The sequence below is a fragment of the Triticum urartu genome, chromosome 7A (assembly GCF_056163025.1).
Source record: "Triticum urartu cultivar PI428250 chromosome 7A, HENAU_Tu73, whole genome shotgun sequence".
In the NCBI taxonomy this organism is placed as follows: domain Eukaryota; kingdom Viridiplantae; phylum Streptophyta; class Magnoliopsida; order Poales; family Poaceae; genus Triticum; species Triticum urartu.
The window spans coordinates 22,676,607-22,695,982 of NC_141879.1; the positions used below are offsets into that span (position 1 = coordinate 22,676,607).

Consider the following 19,376-nt stretch of genomic DNA (forward strand, 5'->3'; position numbering starts at 1 on the left):
GACAAAGACAATTCCAACCTCTGCCTGCTGGGTGGCAAGGTTTGGCTATGGAGGCAGCTGTAGTGGGAAGGACTCCACCACGTGGTTGTCGTCAAAGATTGGCAGCAGAGGTAGTGTTGACACCAGCACATTATGGCCATTGCCCTCACCCTACCCAAATGTTGATGAGGCGGTGGACGCGGTGGCAGGGGTGGCGCTACCGCACTAGAGAGTAGCCAAGCTCTTGTCCTCTGCAGAGCAGCCACCATGTGTTGGAGTAGTACTAGATATAGTCAATGACAACATTGGACTCGCAGCGGGCTAACGTTATGTAGTTAGTTGTTGGATTGATGCAGGTGGTTTGAGGTGAAAAACTGCCGCCAATGTTTCACTAATACAGGTGGTTTCAGAAGAGTAACCACATCCGGACTTCACTATAGGCGGTTCCTTATTTTCAACCACCTCCATTATGTTCGAACACACAAATAACCGCTACCGTGGGATTATTATAGGCACTTTTGTATATTGGTGACACAACCGCTTCCAATGGCCACTTCTAATGCCCGCTTTTGCACTAGTGCGAGATCCCTAATTATCACAGTTACTAGATGGATGTGTCCATGTATCTTAGTGCTTTACTTTATACATGGTGTTTTTACGATTCAGGATTTTCCTATCCCTAGATTAGCTTGGTAATGAGGTTACATATTATTGAAATACAGCCCCCCCCCCCCCCCACCCCACACACACACACACACACATTCACGCGTACGGTCAATACTATACCTATCAATGAATGATACACAAGCTTTGCATATTGGCGAAAATAATAACAATTTTAATCATTACTCTATCTGAATGCCTCAGTGCCTTCTCCTTAGTGATCAAGTGTTTCTCTACAGTGATTTAGTTATAACGGCAACTTAATATTGAGGCGACTTAGTGTCGAAGTCGCTGAACCCCATCTTTTGAATTCGCTGATATATATAATTCGGAGAAGAAGGATGGTTGTTACTTGGATCGCAATGGCCAGAACCTAGTAAGTTGTCTCACTGGGTCCGTTTGATAACATGAGATCACGTCCCACTCTCATACAAATCGACTGTTGCTTGGATAGCTTGCGAAACACTGTCCCCAATCATTACACTAAGGAGCCACTAAAACAACAATTATTGGATCTCCCCAACTTTATCTCGATTTAGAACAATCGATCAAAAGTTACGGGGCATGCGCAGGGCGCCCCAATAAACCGGACTAAGACTAACATGCTATAGGACCACACGCATGAGGGACTTTATGAATAATTGCATTTAAGAGCTATGCATGCAAGCCAGCTGCTTCCAGTTTTCCCCCAACTTGATGTGAACCTACATCAGGGTACGAAAGAGGCAGTGCACATGCAAATGGATGGGGCAGTGCACATGCCACAGAAAAATAACAACCGGTTGGATGGGGATCCGTAAAAGGCATCACATAGAATTTGTATCCATCTACACGTCCAATGTATGAGGTCTCACAAAGTTATCTTAGTTTTACATATTTCTGCCACAATCATCTATCCATGCTCGTGCAATAGGTCGGCAAAAGCCAGTTCAATCTAAGGTTAGGAGGTATCTGGAATCAAACTACATGCTAGGGGCCGATACGGGGTGGGAGATGGATACCTCGATTCAACGGCTAAGGCTCCCCCGGGTCGCCCAACGTTGGGACGATACGGGGTCATGAAGTTTTCGAATCACTGGATTTAGGAGCCGTGCATCCAGTTCGTCTCCTTGCATATTGCCCTGACGTTTCTTTTTAAGAAGGTGCTGGTCTACCCAGCCCGTTGAGCGGTGCAACCATGACGGGGTAAACTTGGCCGTTGGATGTGATAACTGCAGCCACATTCCAGCATTGCAAGTCTCCAGGGCCGTCCATTTTGAGCTCGTTCTGTCACAGCAGGGCTGTTTGGGTGCGTCTGCGCACCTCCGTGTCTGCCCACCCTCTTACCTTGGACTCCAACATCTATGCTCTACACTGGAGCTAGGGTTGCAGCGGCTGGGCGGCGATGAGCGGCAGGACTGCGCTATCAAGAGAGTTGTCAACGGGTAAGAACAAGTCACATGTGTCAATCCAGTTGCAGCATGCCTCTAAATAATCGACAGAAATGATGTACCTAAAGCATCTATTTCTTTATTATGTACTAAAAGAAAATTACGGCTCAAAAATAGAGGAATTAGCTAGAAAATCCCACAATAATAAAAAACATCTGGCCATCAGTTGCACTGTTTTTGAGATAACTCACCACTCATGCCGAATGGTAACATCTGGCCATCAGTTTAACACACGTTAAAACAGCAGATGCAGATTGTCGCCTTCTTTCTTATCCAGAAGCTCAACGGAGAATGACGTCCCTAGGCTATCGCGACCTGGGGTAGTCTCTTAACTCTGGCGCCCCTGCCATCCTCGGCCGAACCAGCGAGGTCATGTCCGATTGAGTGATCGAGCGGATCAATATTCTCTTGCTCGGGGTCGGAGATTGGCTCCTCCGATGATGATGAGGCGCCGACAGTTGGTGTCGCGATGGCCGTAGAGGTTTTGGGAGAAGGAGATGATGCGGCCGTTTTGCCCATGGGTACGGGTACCCGCGGGTACCCTACCCGAAAACAATGGGCATGGGCAAGATTTGAAGAGATTTTGTACCCACGGGTAATGGGTATCCATACCCGCAAAATATATGGGTAGGGTATGGGTATGAAATTTTGCCCATGGGTAACTCAATGGATACCCAGGAAAATTTTATTAATAGAAATAACTCCTATGGCATGTAGGATCAACATCCAACTTCTGTGGCCCACCCTAAATCTCGTATTCCTTATACCGGCCATGACTCATAGGGCTTTAATTACCATGGTTTTAAATAGCCCGCTATAGCGTTTAGAAAAGGTCTCGCGCTAAGAGTCATTTGTTCAAACACTTGAGCAAACATTTTAAATAGCTCCGCTATAGCATTTAGAAGAGGCCCGCCGCTAAGAAGCTTAGCGCGCTATTTAAAACTTTGGTAATTACCTGGCCACCACTTCTCCTACGTCCTATGTGACTCCTCGAAAAGATTAAATCTCGACTCCTCGCTACCAGACTCTTGTCCAATTCCCGATCCAGCAACCTCCCATTCCCACCACTGCCTCCCACTGCGTTGGGCTTCCACAAACCATTGATCATACTCCCTGGATACCTCCAAGAGGTCACCCATCAGAGGAGCTCGCGTTAGTGCTATATTGCTCGCCCATCATCACTTGAATTTTAAACTAATTTTCAACCTGTTAAAATTTTAAATGTTATATATTGAACTCACCGGATACCCATTGGGTATAGAATACCCGATGGGTATGGGTGTGGGTACCAATTTACGCCCATGGGTAATAAAGTGGGTGGGTATAGAAATTTTCTATGTGTATGAGTTTGGGCCGAAGGAGGTTGTACCCACCCATACCCTACCCAATGCCATCCCTAGATGATGGTGTGGATTGGACCCCGGCAGCGCGCCGGAAAAAGAAGACCGAAGCAGATGTCCTGCAGGAATTCTAGATCGATGCGGGTTTTCCAACAACCGCGTCCCATTTCTGGGAGAGGCGATCGCCGTCACTGCTCAAATCGTCACCAAATCGTCAAGCTGTGGATTTCTCATGCACGTTGCAGGAGAAGACCATGGACGAGACGGAGGCGGTACAAACCAGGGCTAGGTCGGCATCGCCGGCTGGCCCGGTGGCAGTGGTCCATCCCGGCAGGACTTTTGCATCACCGTCAGGGTTGAGGCTGTCCCGAGCGCCACACATGGGGAGCTGGCGTGGCCTCTTGCCGCCGCATAGGCTCACTCCTCCGCCGATTCTAGGCTATTTCCTCAATGTGGCCAAGATGATCCCTTCCTCGGCTGGTAGAGGGTGCTCACTAGCGACATGTTCTGGTCTAGTATCGGAGGACCGAGCTGATGGCTCGGAAGCAAGATCATAGGACATTCAAATCGGTTCATCCTCGGAGCACGGTCCACGTTGCATGCAGAATGCGAACAGGGCCAAGACCGCTCGTGGGCTTTCCTAATTCGAGGCATGCATGCTCTCTGGGAGAACATCCTACACTCACATCGGTTGGGCGGTCTGACACATCCAAGCCGCCATCGACCGCATCGTCCTCGTCGACATCATCTAGCGCCATGCAACCGCGAATCGCCGGGTCGCAGTGGATGCCATCGCCGACTCCTGCACCAACCTCATCTGCCGGCGACTCTCGATCCTTCGTGGCGTTCGCAGCAGGATTTTATCACACAAATTGGTTACTTGTCGTCTATCAAGAAAAAATCAAGAGTACTTCAAGGTAACATATTTATTTTATATTTTGTATGTACTAAACAAATATTCAATGTGTTCTAACGCAGTTGAATTTAACTATTTTAAGTTGAAATGGATAACGTCTGCAACATTTGTCGAACTGGTGTACTACCGTGCATCTTAGATCATGAACAAGTACCACAATTCTGTGCGATATTTCCAGACAATCATCGTTATGGGATTGGGTGTCAATATTTTTGGGTTTGTAATGTGATATGTAACTATATTATATATCAAATTATGGTGTAACTTATTACGTGCACTTATTATGTATATAATGTACCTTGCCGAGGAGTTATGCAATTTAGGCACTACATCCAACAACGCTATTTCACAGCCGAGACTTCTCACGGATCAAGTTATAGGATGTGTGAGAGAGATAATGGAGATACGATTCGTATATTTGTCATTGGATGGGATTATTTCTGCTATGACTACGGCATAAGAACGGGAGACACGATACATTTTCACTAAAGCTGTAGAGATTTTGTGATGTATATGTCCCCAATACATCAAAATGGTGAACCAAAAGGATATATTTAGTAGGTACATATTGTTTTATAACTGGTTGTTATTTTTAGTGATATTTTTTATAATTAACAACTGTTCAATTTTTTAAATTCATAAAGATGACGTATTTGACGAAATAGAAAGACCTGTTGCATACAACAATGAGTTTAACCAAAAACAAAGGTAAGTCAACAACATGCACACTATATTTCAGACGTGTGATGAATATCCTGTGCAGGTCCATTGCTTTACAGCTGCGAACATGTATGATAATTATTTGGTAAGTAATATACAATATGTAAAATATAATCTCATGAATTCACATTTTACTAAAATCTGTTTTTTTAATGCAGGTAATACACAGATCAATAATTGGTAGCCTTGGTCTACAACAGTATGGTTCAATTTTGTTACAAATGAGCCGGCAAACACACCAATCTATATAGAAGTTGATTATCAGATTAAGAGAGATGGCCGTCTCAAAATTAATGAAAATGCATGGGTAATTTCGCAAGTCTTCAGGGGATAGATGTTAAGACGTGTGTTGTAATACTTGTTATTTCTCGAAACAATAAGCAAGAAGTGATCTTGAGATTAAAAACTTCTACAATAATTGCAAGTCAAGTATTAAGTTCTGAAGAAGACTCAGACGATGAATAATAGAACAATTACTTTTTTAGATAATTTTTCAAATAAGTACTTATTTTCTTAGAGTATGTATTACAATGATTTATAACTTTTTAAGTATGTATTAAAATGATATCTATTTATTTATTTATTTATTTATTTATGTATTACAATAATTTAAATATTTTTATAGGGTATGTTTATATTTCTTTCAGAGTACTAGTAAGCGTGCACGTGCAACACACGATCTTATAGATCAATAAATTTAAAATTCTTTTAACATTAGTTTATAATAAAGGCCCACCCTAATTAAATACATATCAGCTCAATATGTTCTGTGCTCCAAGGAGTGTATAGGATGCAGAGTGTCTTCCTGCTTAGAATATCTTTCCGTCAAAAAGAACATTGACCCCATCTTCGAGCTGCTCAATCGAACAATTATTCCCAGTCAAAAATACAAATACCTCAAACTTTTATGAATTCGTATTGGTGGCTAACTCTCATGCCACAGTCAAACTGGCATGATTAGTGTAGCTGGGTTTACAACTGGACAAGATAGACAATATAAGCTGACAAGCCATGCATTACAAATTTAACCAAAATTTCACAAAATAGGTACGTTCACAATAGCAGTATATACAGCCGGTGGGAATAAACGTTCCATGTCTAAGCGATACTGCGCTTTACTTTGACCGGATCTATCTTCTCCTCCGGAGGTGGATGTTTCTTTGCTTTCACCGCTTGAAAGAAGTTTGTCACTTCGGCTTCCATGATCTTTGCGGTTTCCTCCACGGTCCTTTCGTATGGTAACTTCTCTGGAGGCTTGAGAGATGGACCGAATTTGTATTGCCTTTCGCCTCTGACTGTACTACTAGACGCCGGAGCAGACGGAGCGGCTGCGGCTGTCTTCTTTCCTTGCTTACGAGGCGGAGGAGAAGGACTACGACGCGCCGGAGCAGCCGGAGCGGCGGCGGGTCTCTTCTGCCTTTGCTGACGAGGTGGAGAAGGAGGAGGCTGGCTGCTCGGGCGCGCCGGCGCAGGCGGAGAAGGAGGCGGAGTGCCGCCACGCGCCGGAGAAGGAGGCTGAGTGCCCTGATCACTCGCCGGAGGAGGAGGCAGAGGAGGAGGCGGAGTGCCCTGACTCGCCGGAGGAGGAGGAGGAGGCGGAGGCGTCCAGTTCGGAAGGTTGATGAGCTTCTTCCGCCATAGGCATGGAGTCTTCAGAGAAGAACCCAGCCGAGTCTCCCCTTCACCCGTAGGGTGGTCAAGCTCGAGGTCCTCAAATCCGTCCGTTATTTCATCCACCATCACCCTAGCATATCCTTCTGGAATCGGCCGGTAGTGATAAGTTGCGCCAGGTTCAGGAGGTGCAACAGAGCCAACAACCGCCTTGACTTTCAATTTCAGCCATTGCGTCATAAGGTGGCAATGTTGAGACTCCGTGATAGCATCCACGGGGTAGCTAGCAGGAGTCGTGAAGATAGGCTCCGGAAGCAGCTCGGTGGAAGCCACGCTACTTCTCCGTTGAGATGGCGAGGTAGCTTCGGGGGTAGCTTCGGCAGGTCGCTTGCTGCGAACTGCGTCTCATTCCTCTAGCGCTTGTACCCTTCCGTGCAACGCCTCTATTTCGGTCAACTCCACTTTCCTCTTCCTCCCCCGGCCTTTGTAACCGCCTGCCTCGGGAAACCCAGCCTTCCACGAAATGGAGCCTGGCGTGCCTCGTGTCCGTCCGGGGTGCTCAGGATTCCCGAGGGCCTGTGTGAGCTCCTCGTTCTCTCTGTCCGGAACGAACGTCCCTTCCTGCCCTTTTTCGATAAACTCATGAAGCCTCGTGATGGGTGTCTTTAGCTGCTCGTCCGTCCAAACGCACTTCCCTGTTTCAGGATCCCATGTTCCCCCTACCCCGAAGTCCTTGAATGGTCTGGCCAGTGCAATATCTCTTGTTCGATCCCTTTATCAATCAGGTCATTCTCAGCCTTGTCCCACAACCGCCGTGCTTTCAGGTAGCCACCTGACCCCGTGCGATGGTGATGCTTCTTCTTTGCGGCATTTATCTTGTTTGTCGCTGACATCTTCTTGGCCTTCTCAGAATTTTTTTGGGCGACAAATGTGTCCCAGTGATCTTTGATCTTCTCAAGTCGGCCGATGAATTCCGGAGTCTTGTCATGGTCGACAAACATTGATTTCAGCTCATTCTTCCACATCCTGAATAGCTCAACCATCTTCTTAAGAGCATGAGCCTTGATCAATGGCTCTTTAACTGTCTTCTCCGGATCCTCCTCTGGCGGTAGGGTGAAATTTGCCTTCGGCGCAGTCCAAAGATCAGCTTTCTGCCTATCGTCGACATAACACACCCCAGAGTCTTCGTCCTTAGGCTTAAACCTTTGCTCAATGCTGATCGGGATCATGTCCCTAACAAGAACCCCGCACTGAGTAAAAAATGCTTGCTTGGTCCGGAGGGGTTCAATCGGTTGGCCATCGCGATTGATTTCGGTGATCGTGTACCTTTCATCCGAGCGCAACTTTCTCTTCGGGCCTTGTCTCTTTACCGAAGTTTTGCTCGATCCGGAGGGCTAGAAAATAAGAAAGAAGAGAGTTAATATGTGTACATACCAAAAACAATTAATGCATCAATTAGCTATAGTCAGCACATGCTTAATTAATATATATACCTGGCCGGACTCCGTTCGGTCACCGGAGCCGTCCTCACGGTGTTCTTCTTCCACCGACATTCGGTGACCGGAGCCATCATAATCATGTCCTTCCTCCTCCATTGTTTGATCACCGCAGCCTGCTTCTTCACCCTATCCTTCCAGACCATCGGTGTCATTGAGAAACGACAATACGACATCACTTCCGGCTGCGATTATTTCCCCCAACACCGCTTCTTTTGCTTCGTCTCGGGGGTGCTCCATAGTTTCTGCAAATAGTTACAACATGGCAATTATTATTCAAACATGACAGATGGATATATTAGTGGCAAACGTAGAACTAGCTAGCTAATCACAATAAGGAATCATATTAGTGGCTCGCCGCTTCTCTAGGGTTTGGGGTGGCCTCGACAACGCTTCAATGGTTTGGGGTGGCCTCGACAACGCTTCAAGGGCTTGGGGTGGCCTCGGCGAGAACGCTCTTTTAACTTGGTAAATTTGGGTGGCCCCGAGAGAGTTTGTCGGGTAGGGGCGCGGCAGGAGGGGGTAGGAGACCGACATCGTTTTTTCTAGGGTTTGGGTGTCCTCGAGAGTTTTGGTATAAGTTATGGCGGTCGAGAGGGGGTATATATATCGACCTCCCCTCATGTCGAAGTTATCGAGGAGGGGGTTATATCGACAACGACGATATACATACATGGTAAAATAATGTTATCGGGGAGGGGGTATGTCGACCCCCCCCCCCTCATGTTGAAGTTACCGGGAGGGGGTATATCGACAACGATATACCCGATAAAAAATAAGAAGATGAAGAAGAAATAAAAAGAGGAGAAGAAGAAAGGAATAGAGGAGAAGATTGAAGAAAAAAAGAAGAAAAAAGAGGAGAAGAAGAAAGGAATAGAGGAGAAGAAGAAAAAATAGAATATTTCCTATTTTTTCTTCTCCTCTATTCCTTTCTTCTTCTCCTCTTCTTTTTCTTCTTTTTTCCTCTTCTTCTTTATTTCTCCTCTTCTTCCTCTCCTCTTCTTCTCCTTTCTTCCTCTTCTTATTTTCCTTTTTCCTCTCCTTTTTTTTCTTCTTCTTCCTTTCCTAGCTAGATATATAAATTTTTTCTAAAAATGTAACTTTTGCATATATAAAACTTTTTCTTCTTCTTCCTTCTTCCTTCTCTTCCTTCTTCCTAAATATATAAAACTTTTCTAAAAGTGAAACTAACCTAAAATGTACTAAATCTGAGAACATATATATATAAATTTTTTCTAAAAATCTAACTTTTGCATATATGTATTTTTAAAACATCATGTATATTACAATTAAAAAATACATACATACATATATGAACATACATAAAAAAATACATATATCACAAAAATACATACATACATATATGAAAATCTAAAAACATGTAAATTTAGCATATATAACTAAAAAAGCACGGCGGCGGCGGGGCCCGTAGGGGCGCGGAGCTCACATCTGAGGGACGCGTCGGGGCAGGAGCAGGGCGGCACGGCGGGCGGCGTCGGGGCGGGCAGGGGCGCGCGGCAGGCGGCGTCGGTGCGAGCAGGGGCGCGGGGAGTGGCGGCGAAGTCGGGGCAGAGGGCAGTGGCGACGGCGGCGGCGACGACGAGGTGGGGCAGCCCGACGGCGTCGGCGATGACGCGGTGGAGCAGCCTGACGACGTCGGGGCAGGGCTCGGCGGCGACGGCGAGGTGGAGCAGCCTGACGGCGTCGGGGCAGGGCTCGGCGGCGATGGCGACGAGGAGCAGAGTGGGGCGTCGGGGCGGAGAAGAAGTGATTTTTGCAGAAACAGCTAAGTGTTTTCTTATATAGACGAAGCATTGGTCCCGGTTCGTGGCACCAACCGGGACCAATGCCCCCCTTTTTTCCCGGTTGATGCCACCAACCGGGATCAAAGGTCTTTTTTCAGCAGCCCAAAGGGCGGGAAGCAGAGGTCTTTGGTCCCGGTTGGTGGCACCAACCGGGACGAAAGGGGGGGCATTGGTTCCGATTGGTGCCACGAACCGGTACAAATGCCCCCCCCCCCCTTTAGTCCCCGTTGGTAGCACCAACCGGGACCAAAGGCCGCTTGTTGCCCACGTCGCGGCCAAAAGTTTAGTCCCACCTTGCTAGTTGAGAGGGCTCGAGAGTGGTTTATAGGTGCTGCTGCGCCCACGCTCTCGAGCCCTCTCAACTGCAGGCTTTCGGGCCTAATCTGTCACTATATGCCTATGGGCCTACTGGGCCTCCTGCGGGGCTGAATCCTGGCCCTTGGTTGGGTTTCTAGTCGTATTCAGGCCATGATGGCCCAGTAGGTGGCACTTCTTTCTATTTTTTTTGTTTTCTTTGTTGCTTTATTTATTTTATTTTGTTTCTACTTACAAAAAAAATTTAATGTTGCTATTTTTATTTATTTTATTAAAGTTTATTTATTTTACTTTATTAAAGTTTATTTTGTTTCTACTTATTTATTTTATTAATGTTTATTTTATTTTACTTTATTTCTACTTATTTATTTTATTAAATTTTAATTTATTTTATTTTGTTTCTACTTATTTATTAAAGCTTTTCATGTTTTGAACAAAAAATACTTTGATAATTTTAGTTGCATAAATTTTATATAACTAGGAAATATGCCCGTGTGTTGCAACGGGAGTAAAAACATAATACGCCATCCATCATGTGACACCAGAGACTCCGGGTCCAACAGCTTATGCGTTCATGACAGGCGCTAGCTGGTCGAGCAAAGCGGGCTTCTTCCCGGCGGTGCCCATGAGAGTTTTGCGTCATTAAGGGCACTAATTGGTTGAGACGGCTACCAATGTGGACATAGGCTAGACGATGAACCAAATATATGTTGTAGATGGGCTCAACAGGATGACGACCAAATTCTTGCTTATCTCAACCCGCACGACCTCCTCTAGCACATGACTCGGTGATGGCTACGAGGATGGGGATCTGGTAAAGGATGGCGACATGGCATTTGACGGCTGCTCTACCCCTTCCTGCCATCTATCTCTTTCACTCTCTCATCTTAGTTGCCCCCGTACATGTCATCCTCATTTTGCTCGTTGTTTTCATCGAATCCGAGGCACAAAGTTGCAGTGAAGAGGTGGCTGGAGGCAGAGGAAGTGTGCGAGGCCGGCCTTGCTCTTAGGGTTAGAGTTAAGGAGAGAGTCAAATGCATATACAAGATTAACTTAAGGTAATGAGGCATGTAATTAATGGACATTGTGTCATGTGAAGATGTATTGTATGAAGGGCAATCACACTTCATAAAAAACAACACACAAATGGCACACTGTTGCTTACCTTGCATTACTTAGATAATGAGACATGCAATCAATGGACACTGTGTATTGTACCATGGGAAATCACACTTCATAAATAAAAAGTAATAAACAAATAGATCGCCTTTGTTTACCTTGCAAACAGTCGTCGTTCATCATGTCGTTGGTGTGCCCTTGCAGCTATAAATAATCCACGCCGGTCGATGGTACAGCTATACAGAGAGCCGTCAGAGCCGCCGAGAGAAAGAGAGAAGCCCAGAGGTGGTGCTAGCCTGGTTCACAAGTTTAGATCCTCACGATTGACACATGTTACGTGGAAAGCTAGCCCAAGAAAAGCCCACAAAAACTGTACGTGGTGAACGCTTTATTAAAGGATCAAACGTGTGGGCTGGATGGCTGGGCTTGCCCCTAACGAGTTTACCTGGGCCAGCATCGCTAGCAATTAGCAAATGACAGCTTGACGAGATGTAGAGATCGTTGTTCTTTTCTTTTTAGGCAAAAAAAAAGAGATCGATCCAGTCCGGCTTCAATCAGGGACACTACGTTTTTTAGATAGGAGAGAAAATAGATCGCTAGGCCAGAAAGAGATCGATCGCCAGGATTCCGAAAAACATATTGATTGCTAGGTCTGATGTGATCAATTGAAAGAGATGGAACGGAAACCTTACCTTTTATAAGAAAAAATAGAAGAGATCTCAGCCATCAATTAATCTTTATAGTTAAAATAAAATCAACGGATATAAACGGGATGACCTATGGAGAACTATGAAAGCTTCCGTCCTTTAATATTAGGTATAGATTTTAGTTTAAAAAATACTAGAGGTTTATAAAAGCTTTTTAGTTGTTTCCTTTTGCTATTAGAGTTTTATAAAAGTTTTTTAGTTCATTTTCTTTTTGCTATTCAAGAATATTACAGTTTTGTTTTAGTTGATGATAACAGAATATTTTAATTGATTATTTTTTAGCTAAATGATGTGGCTTTTTAGAGTATCATGGTTTCGGACGAAAACTCATCTGTTACAAAGGGATTTCATTTTTTTGAACTTATTTGAACTCCGGATTTTTTCTGTGTTCAAAATGCACCATTCAAAGCCACATCATCAATTTTCAACCCTTTCCGACTTCATCTGTTATTTTTCATGCATTTACTGATTTTTTTGAGCTATAAGACCCTGAAATTCAAAAGCATTTGAAATGAACTCTGAACAGGTTGAAATTTAGCATGATATCATCATTTCACCAACATAACTTATGCTAAAAAGTTGAGAGGGTTAGGGCATGGACAACACATAAAACCATTCTGCTTGTTTGCCTCAGCCACTTCGAGAAACATAATTATATGCGTTTGTCACCATAGATCCGTTGTAGGTTCATCTACGTGCATTATATATAATTATGTGTGTCAAAAACCATTACAGATTCACATGGATAGATAAGTGACCAAATTAATAGTAGTTCAACATCACATTAAAACCAAAGTACATACACAGTTCAAATTGAACAATATATACCTCTCCAGAGCATCTAGTTAAACCATACATTGAAACTATGTAAAACCTTTCAATGCAACAACAAATGCGATCATAATCACAACCAAGGTAACAATTGATCCAACGGCATAATGATACCAAGCCTCGGTATGAATGACATATTTTCTAATCTTTCTAATCTTCAACCGCACTGCATCCATCTTGATCTAGTGATCATCGACGACATACGCAACATGCAACTCCAATATCATCTTCTCCTCCCCAATTTTTTTTTATTTTTTCCTTCATGTAATTAGTTTCTTCTTCAACTAAATTTAACCTCTCGACAATAGGGTCGGTTGGAATTTCCGGTTCAACCACCTCCTAGATAAATAAAATCTATGTCACGTTGGTCGGCATAATTTTCATAAACAATAAATGAACCAAATAGTTATAAAAAGATAATATATACCACATCCGAATCATAGACAGGACGAGGGCCGACGGGGGCGGATACCAAAACCATTGCACTATATAATAACAAGGAATAATAAAAGTAAGAAAATTAGACAAGTATCCATCTGAAGTAGGAACTTTTTTTTCTTTCAGAAAGAAGATAAGGACAAGAGGCTCACCACGGTGGTGCCGGCGACGAGACCGGCGCGGGCGATCGACGGCGGTGAAGTCGGGGACGGGACGGGACGACGGACCGCTAAGCCTAGACAAATCTAGGGGGAAATGGAGCTCGGAGGTCGAGTTTCGAGAGGAGAAAGATTAACTAGTTTGGCTCCGACATTTCATCGAACACCTCATGTGCATAGGCGGTGAGCTAGAGCACCCAAATGCCCTCCCCTCGCCGGCGAAAAAAAAACAGAGCACTGCAGAGTGCTCTGCTGCGGCGGTGGGGTATATATAGGCAACTCATTTGTCCCGGTTCGTGGCTGGAACCGGGACTAAAGCTCCACCTTCTGTCCCGGTTCGAGCCACGAACCGGGACCAATGGATGTGGGCCAGGAGCGAGGACCATAGGTCCCGGTTCGTGCCTAGAACCGGGACAAATGGGTCCAGACGAACCGGGACGAATGCCCACGAGGCCCCGGCCGACCCCCTGGGCTCACGAACCGGGACGAATGCCCCCCATGGGTCCCGGTTCGTGAATGAACCGGGACTAATGGGCTGGCCAGGCCCGAACCAAAGCCCTGTTTTCTACTAGTGATCACGTTGGGGAGCACGAATGCGACAGAGCAGAGCACAGCAGTGGATGAAGGCGATGGAGGAGTTCGTCCGCAGTGGACGAAGGCCCCGGCAGACAATAGTGGATGTGGCGTACGACGGGGCCTTGGAGGACGTGGACCCCTGTCGACGAGGGTGGATGCGGCGGACGAAGACTGCCGCGGCGAGGGGGGCACGTTGGAGTAGGATCACTACTAGAGATATGAGTTTTAGCCATCAAGGTGATCGGTTGCTAAAAGTACAGAATTGGTCGCTGGTGGTCTACTGGTACCAACACTACTTGGTCGCTTCGCGGTGGCTATAGTCTAGTCGCTATAGATATTGAGCGACCAACATTGAGAATCCTGGTCACTAAATGTCATACCAATAGCTACCAACCAAATCTAGTGACTAATGGCATCTAGCGACCAAGGGAGACTTGGTGACTAATGATATCTAGAGACCATGGACGACTTGGTTGCTAAAAATGTACAACCACCGTGTACATGGTTAGTGGCTAGAGATATCAAGTGACCAGCCAAGGCTTGGTGACTAAAAGAATGTAGAGACCAGCTACATGTTGGAGACTAGACATCTTTTGTAACCAAAAGATTGTAAACCTTGGTAACTACAGGCATGAGAAAGCAACTATATCATAGGTACAATATATTGTCACACGCTGACATTAACAGTATGCAAGAAATCTCAGAATTTTAGACATTTGACAATAAGAAGTTCATAATCAACATTTGTACACTTAAGATCCAAACATTACATGCTAATCTGAATTTTGTTTCGCAAGTAGGAAATACCACTCTAGCATTTGCAAAGTACAGTACCATCTTTAGTACTGATCTAAACATATGATCCAATCAGTAAACCCCAATATGATCCAAACATTACATTTAGCATTTGTACACTGAATTTTCTTTAGATCCAACATAGTCTACTAGATGTGCAAGAAATGCAGAGGCAATAGTTTTCTCTTCTCGGTCTTTAGCTCGAGTATTGCTTTCCGCTGCTCCTCCAAGGTCATCTCCTATATAATGGTGGCCAGAGCACATGTTATCTCATTAACAACATCAGACATGAGAAACATCAGAAAGACTGCAAGAATGCCAACAAACTAAGTTGGAGAAACCAAATTGCCAGTCACTTGATCAGCTTTGCCATAGCTCAGAAGCTCAACAACATCGACAGGAAGAAAAACTACACACATACACAGGAAAGTGCGCCACCTACCTACTTTTAATTTCTACTATCAGTCTCAGTTATGAAAGATCATTTGTGGATGATAACAGGCATAGAAATATGTAGCTATTTTCTTCAGGTTACAATGCCACCATTTCCGCAGCCAAAGTTTCATCTAGTGGCACAACCCTAAAAATATCAGCCAAATCGTCAGAGATGGCACCACCGAAGATCATTCGTTAGATATTTTCTGTTATCTACTCGTATTTGTTTCACTTTCCTACTAGACTCAAGTCTTAATCCAGTCAATCTAAAGGTTAACACATACACCTGATCACTTGGGTAGAATCTGTTTGTTTCTACCCGCAAAAAGAAAGTATCCATTTTAACGCTAGACATAATGGCATGGTGTCTCTAAACCACAATACCATCATGTCAGCAGCCAAAGTTTCACCACAAAAATCTACAATCAGCCACGACCGAGAACACAAGAAATCTATAAAGGATCCTCGAAAATCATCAACTTGCCGTTAGCTACTGGTTTCCACCAAATCTATAATTGCTTTGTGTATGTCAGTAGAAAAATGAAAAGGATGGTAGACAAAGGCAACTAACCAACATAAAATGAAGGTAGCACTGATCATGAATACCTAGACCCTCCATCCGACACCAGAGAGCCTGTGATTCACAAATTTGGACCATCAAGATTAAGATCATGAAGAAATTTGCCAAATCACATAGTATTTTGATTGTTTGAAGCAGAGGCAAACTGATCATACCATTTCCATCAGAAGAAGAAGTTGGAGTAGGTCTATATCCTGGCCTCAAATGACTGTTGAAAATGTATACATGTATTACTAGCTATACATTGGAATTTGTAAGTCCATATATTCATGATGAGTATCTTCATTTTCCGTTACAGAATTATTAGCAAGAACTATCGTGATTAGAAGATCTTGATACCAAGTACACTGTTATATCTAAGCAAGCTGCAGGTGTAGGAGGCATCATCTAAAGTACCAGAGCATGGGAAAAATAACATTACCTTGCAAATGATCTTGGAAAACTTGACACCCTTTGTACAGTGTTAGACATCAGCGAACCTGTGTCAGAAATTGGAATGCTTTAACAAAAGCAATATGCTACATATATTTTCAGTGAATAAAAATGACAAAATAGTTGAGATTGATGTGTTGCATACCTATTCCGTCAGATGGCATTGGACGATCAGTTGTGAAACCTAGCCTTGTTGCAGTAGTGCCGTCCATAGGAGGTGAAATGCCAACCAAGTTAGACACGACACTTTGTAGCCAATCGATCTTCTTCTGTTGAGCTTCAAGTTGAGATTGTTGAGCCTCAATTTGAGTTTGTTGTGTAGCAACAATCTCCTTTGTAGAGGCGAATTCTTCCACTACATGCTGAGTTGAGCTTGATGCGCTTGAGTAAGCCCTTCTATTTGGTTTTGGTCCATGACCCCGACCTCTGATGTAACCATATGCCTTACCAAGCACATGCTCGCAAATCTGTTGCTCTGTTAAAGGTACTTCACCCTCCTCTATGGGTTCCTTTTGCTTCTGCAACATTTCTTCCTGCATTAATAATACAAGAAATGAAAGGCATTTACATTCTTAATTGCAGCAACATAATGATGTATTTAAAAGTACCCAAATTCACTATTAGTATAATGCAGCACTAACAACTTTGAACCTATAATACCTAAATCAGAGCACCTTGATCATGTTCCTTCTCTGCCAGGCAATTGAAATCATATATTCCCGGTCCGGCCATCAAGCCCAACAGCCTGTGGAGGAGAATCGGGCACCGGTTTTGGATGGGCAACATGTTTTTAGATGAGTTACCTCTTGGGTTGCACGATAAGTGCCTCTTTTTCTCTCTGGTGATTTACAATCCATCCCAGTATTATCATAATACCAGTAGATTCTATTGTTGTAATATGTTGTCACCTATCTGGCATCCTGATCTCTTTCTTTCTGACACAAAATATTGCAGTCCAGGGGATGTGAAAGATGTTATATCTATTTATTTTTTACGGGAAGATGTTATATCTGTTGGCGCAGCTTCGATCTTGACGACGCAGCACGCCCGGGAACAACGAGGACGAAGCGGCCGAAATACGTCCGGAAGCTAATTTGTTTAGAAGCAAAACACACGACGGCCTACAGCTAAAACTAGCTCGAAATTTGCGACATGCACACACGCCAGATTGATCTTTTTTTCCCCTCCGCCACGGCTTCCCTGTAGCTTTTCTCCTTTATATAGCTGATTACAAAGACTCCACGACTCATACGCACTGGTACTTCTAGGACCAAACGGCCTAAAACTCAAACACGTATATGAATGAAACTCTAAACTGACGTACATATGTTTGGAGTATCTAACAATATATATCTACTCAAGGATTAAACAGGCAAGTATTTCTACCCTACTATTGCTCATTTAATTGTTTTCATGTTCGTAGAATTAGGAAACAGTTCCATTAATTTTGAATTGAATGAGGCTGACAGAAATATTTACACCTGGAACTTCTTTATGGTTTGAGTTGAATGACCTTTTTGAATTTCTTTATGGTTTGAGTTTTAGAAAATGTGACCAGCATAAGTTAAACAGAAATACTAAGTATTTTACTTTGCTGAGTCAGGGAGATTTCATGCACATCTCCCTAATAATAGTGCATCATCTACTATAGGTCATGAGAAAATAGGGCACTTCAAAGTTTGTACCTATGTCATGCACATGGTGAAACAGTTTCAAGCACGGTTAAAGCTCTAGCTATTATTTTTCTCTGTTTTAGCGGTCATTTCTCCCATTTCTTGCTCTCTAGTTCTCATTTGTATCTAAGTATTCTCATTGCTTAATCTCTCTCAACAGGAATTAATTTGTTACATGGTACTTACATGTTTATTCCTGGCATCTTCTGATGCCCATCCCTTCTTATCACTAGAGTAACACTCCTTGTATAGTCTGATATTGCCACAATTCTGATAATACAAGAGTCAAAGTCAAAAGACATGAATATAAGATAGCTACAAGTTTCGATATTCTGCTTTCACCACAATTGTGACACAAGATAAAGATAAGTAATAGTGACTTACTAATTCATGTTGAACCGCTACAAATGACTTTGTTCCCTTCTTGTGAACATAAGGTAGGTTTGAGCGGTTAGCCTTCCCAATTGTGGACCGTTTCTGCATATGGTAGTATTTTGTAAACAAATAAGGCATGGTTGAGTGATAAAGATAGATGCAAAACTGTTGACATCCATTCAAAGACTACCATACCTTAAATTCTTCTGTTTCAAAATGATCACAGAGCCAAATCCAGTCTCCAACTCTATTATCAATAAGGGGAGGATATGGATTGCTTCTAACATCATCACCAGATTTTACATAATGTTCATAACACTTGTGACGGAAACTTTTGTAGCTTGAAGAGAATAGCAGATCCACACAGCCTTTGATATGATCTTGGGTGAAATCAAGATTGAACTTAAGCTACGAAGAAAGAACTCAAAGTTAAAACTACACATATTCTAAGTTTGAAAGTTTGATAATCTTACATACCTTTAGAAGTTCATACAACGGATCCTTATCATCCTCACTAAGACTATGCCACCCGGCACGTTGGATAGGTGCATGGTACCGTGTAAGAAGTCCAATCTCTCTGGAAAGTAGTTCATTGTTTTCTCCAATAGGTCTTCTCTCTTCGGAGATGGTCAAGTTTAGTGGATGACCTGCCCTTTTGATCAAACGCTCCAAGCCCTTTCCCTTATTTATCCCACGCACCTTCCTGGATTTTGATGCTGAGGTACTCCCAGAATGTTGACCTTGAGATTGTGGGGCATTCCTTGGTGGGCGAACTGTTCGTCCAGGTCCCATCTGCCATAGAATTAAAAGAATGGAACAATACCCAGATTGTTTATATTAGAAAGATAGGGAAATCAGATTTGCTACGTCAATAGAAACAAACCACGAGTTACATAGTAATTAGATATGTTGTGGCAACAGAAATAAATCATAAGTATCAATAGTAATCCGAAATAACCTGAAACAGGATACATATAGTCTG

General features: G+C 43.6%; 1 protein-coding gene across 1 annotated transcript; it reads right to left on the reverse strand.

The window, feature by feature from the left end:
- Nucleotides 1-15,930: 15,930 nt before the first annotated feature.
- LOC147957109 (uncharacterized) lies at nt 15,931-19,186 on the reverse strand. Its single transcript, XM_087538127.1, has 8 exons — nt 18,872-19,186; nt 18,590-18,802; nt 18,404-18,496; nt 18,206-18,289; nt 16,492-16,879; nt 16,336-16,393; nt 16,070-16,122; nt 15,931-15,968 (listed from the first exon to the last, which is right to left on the reverse strand). Exons 1-8 carry the CDS (start codon nt 19,184-19,186, stop codon nt 15,931-15,933), a joined length of 1,242 nt encoding a protein of 413 aa, XP_087394253.1.
- Nucleotides 19,187-19,376: the final 190 nt, after the last annotated feature.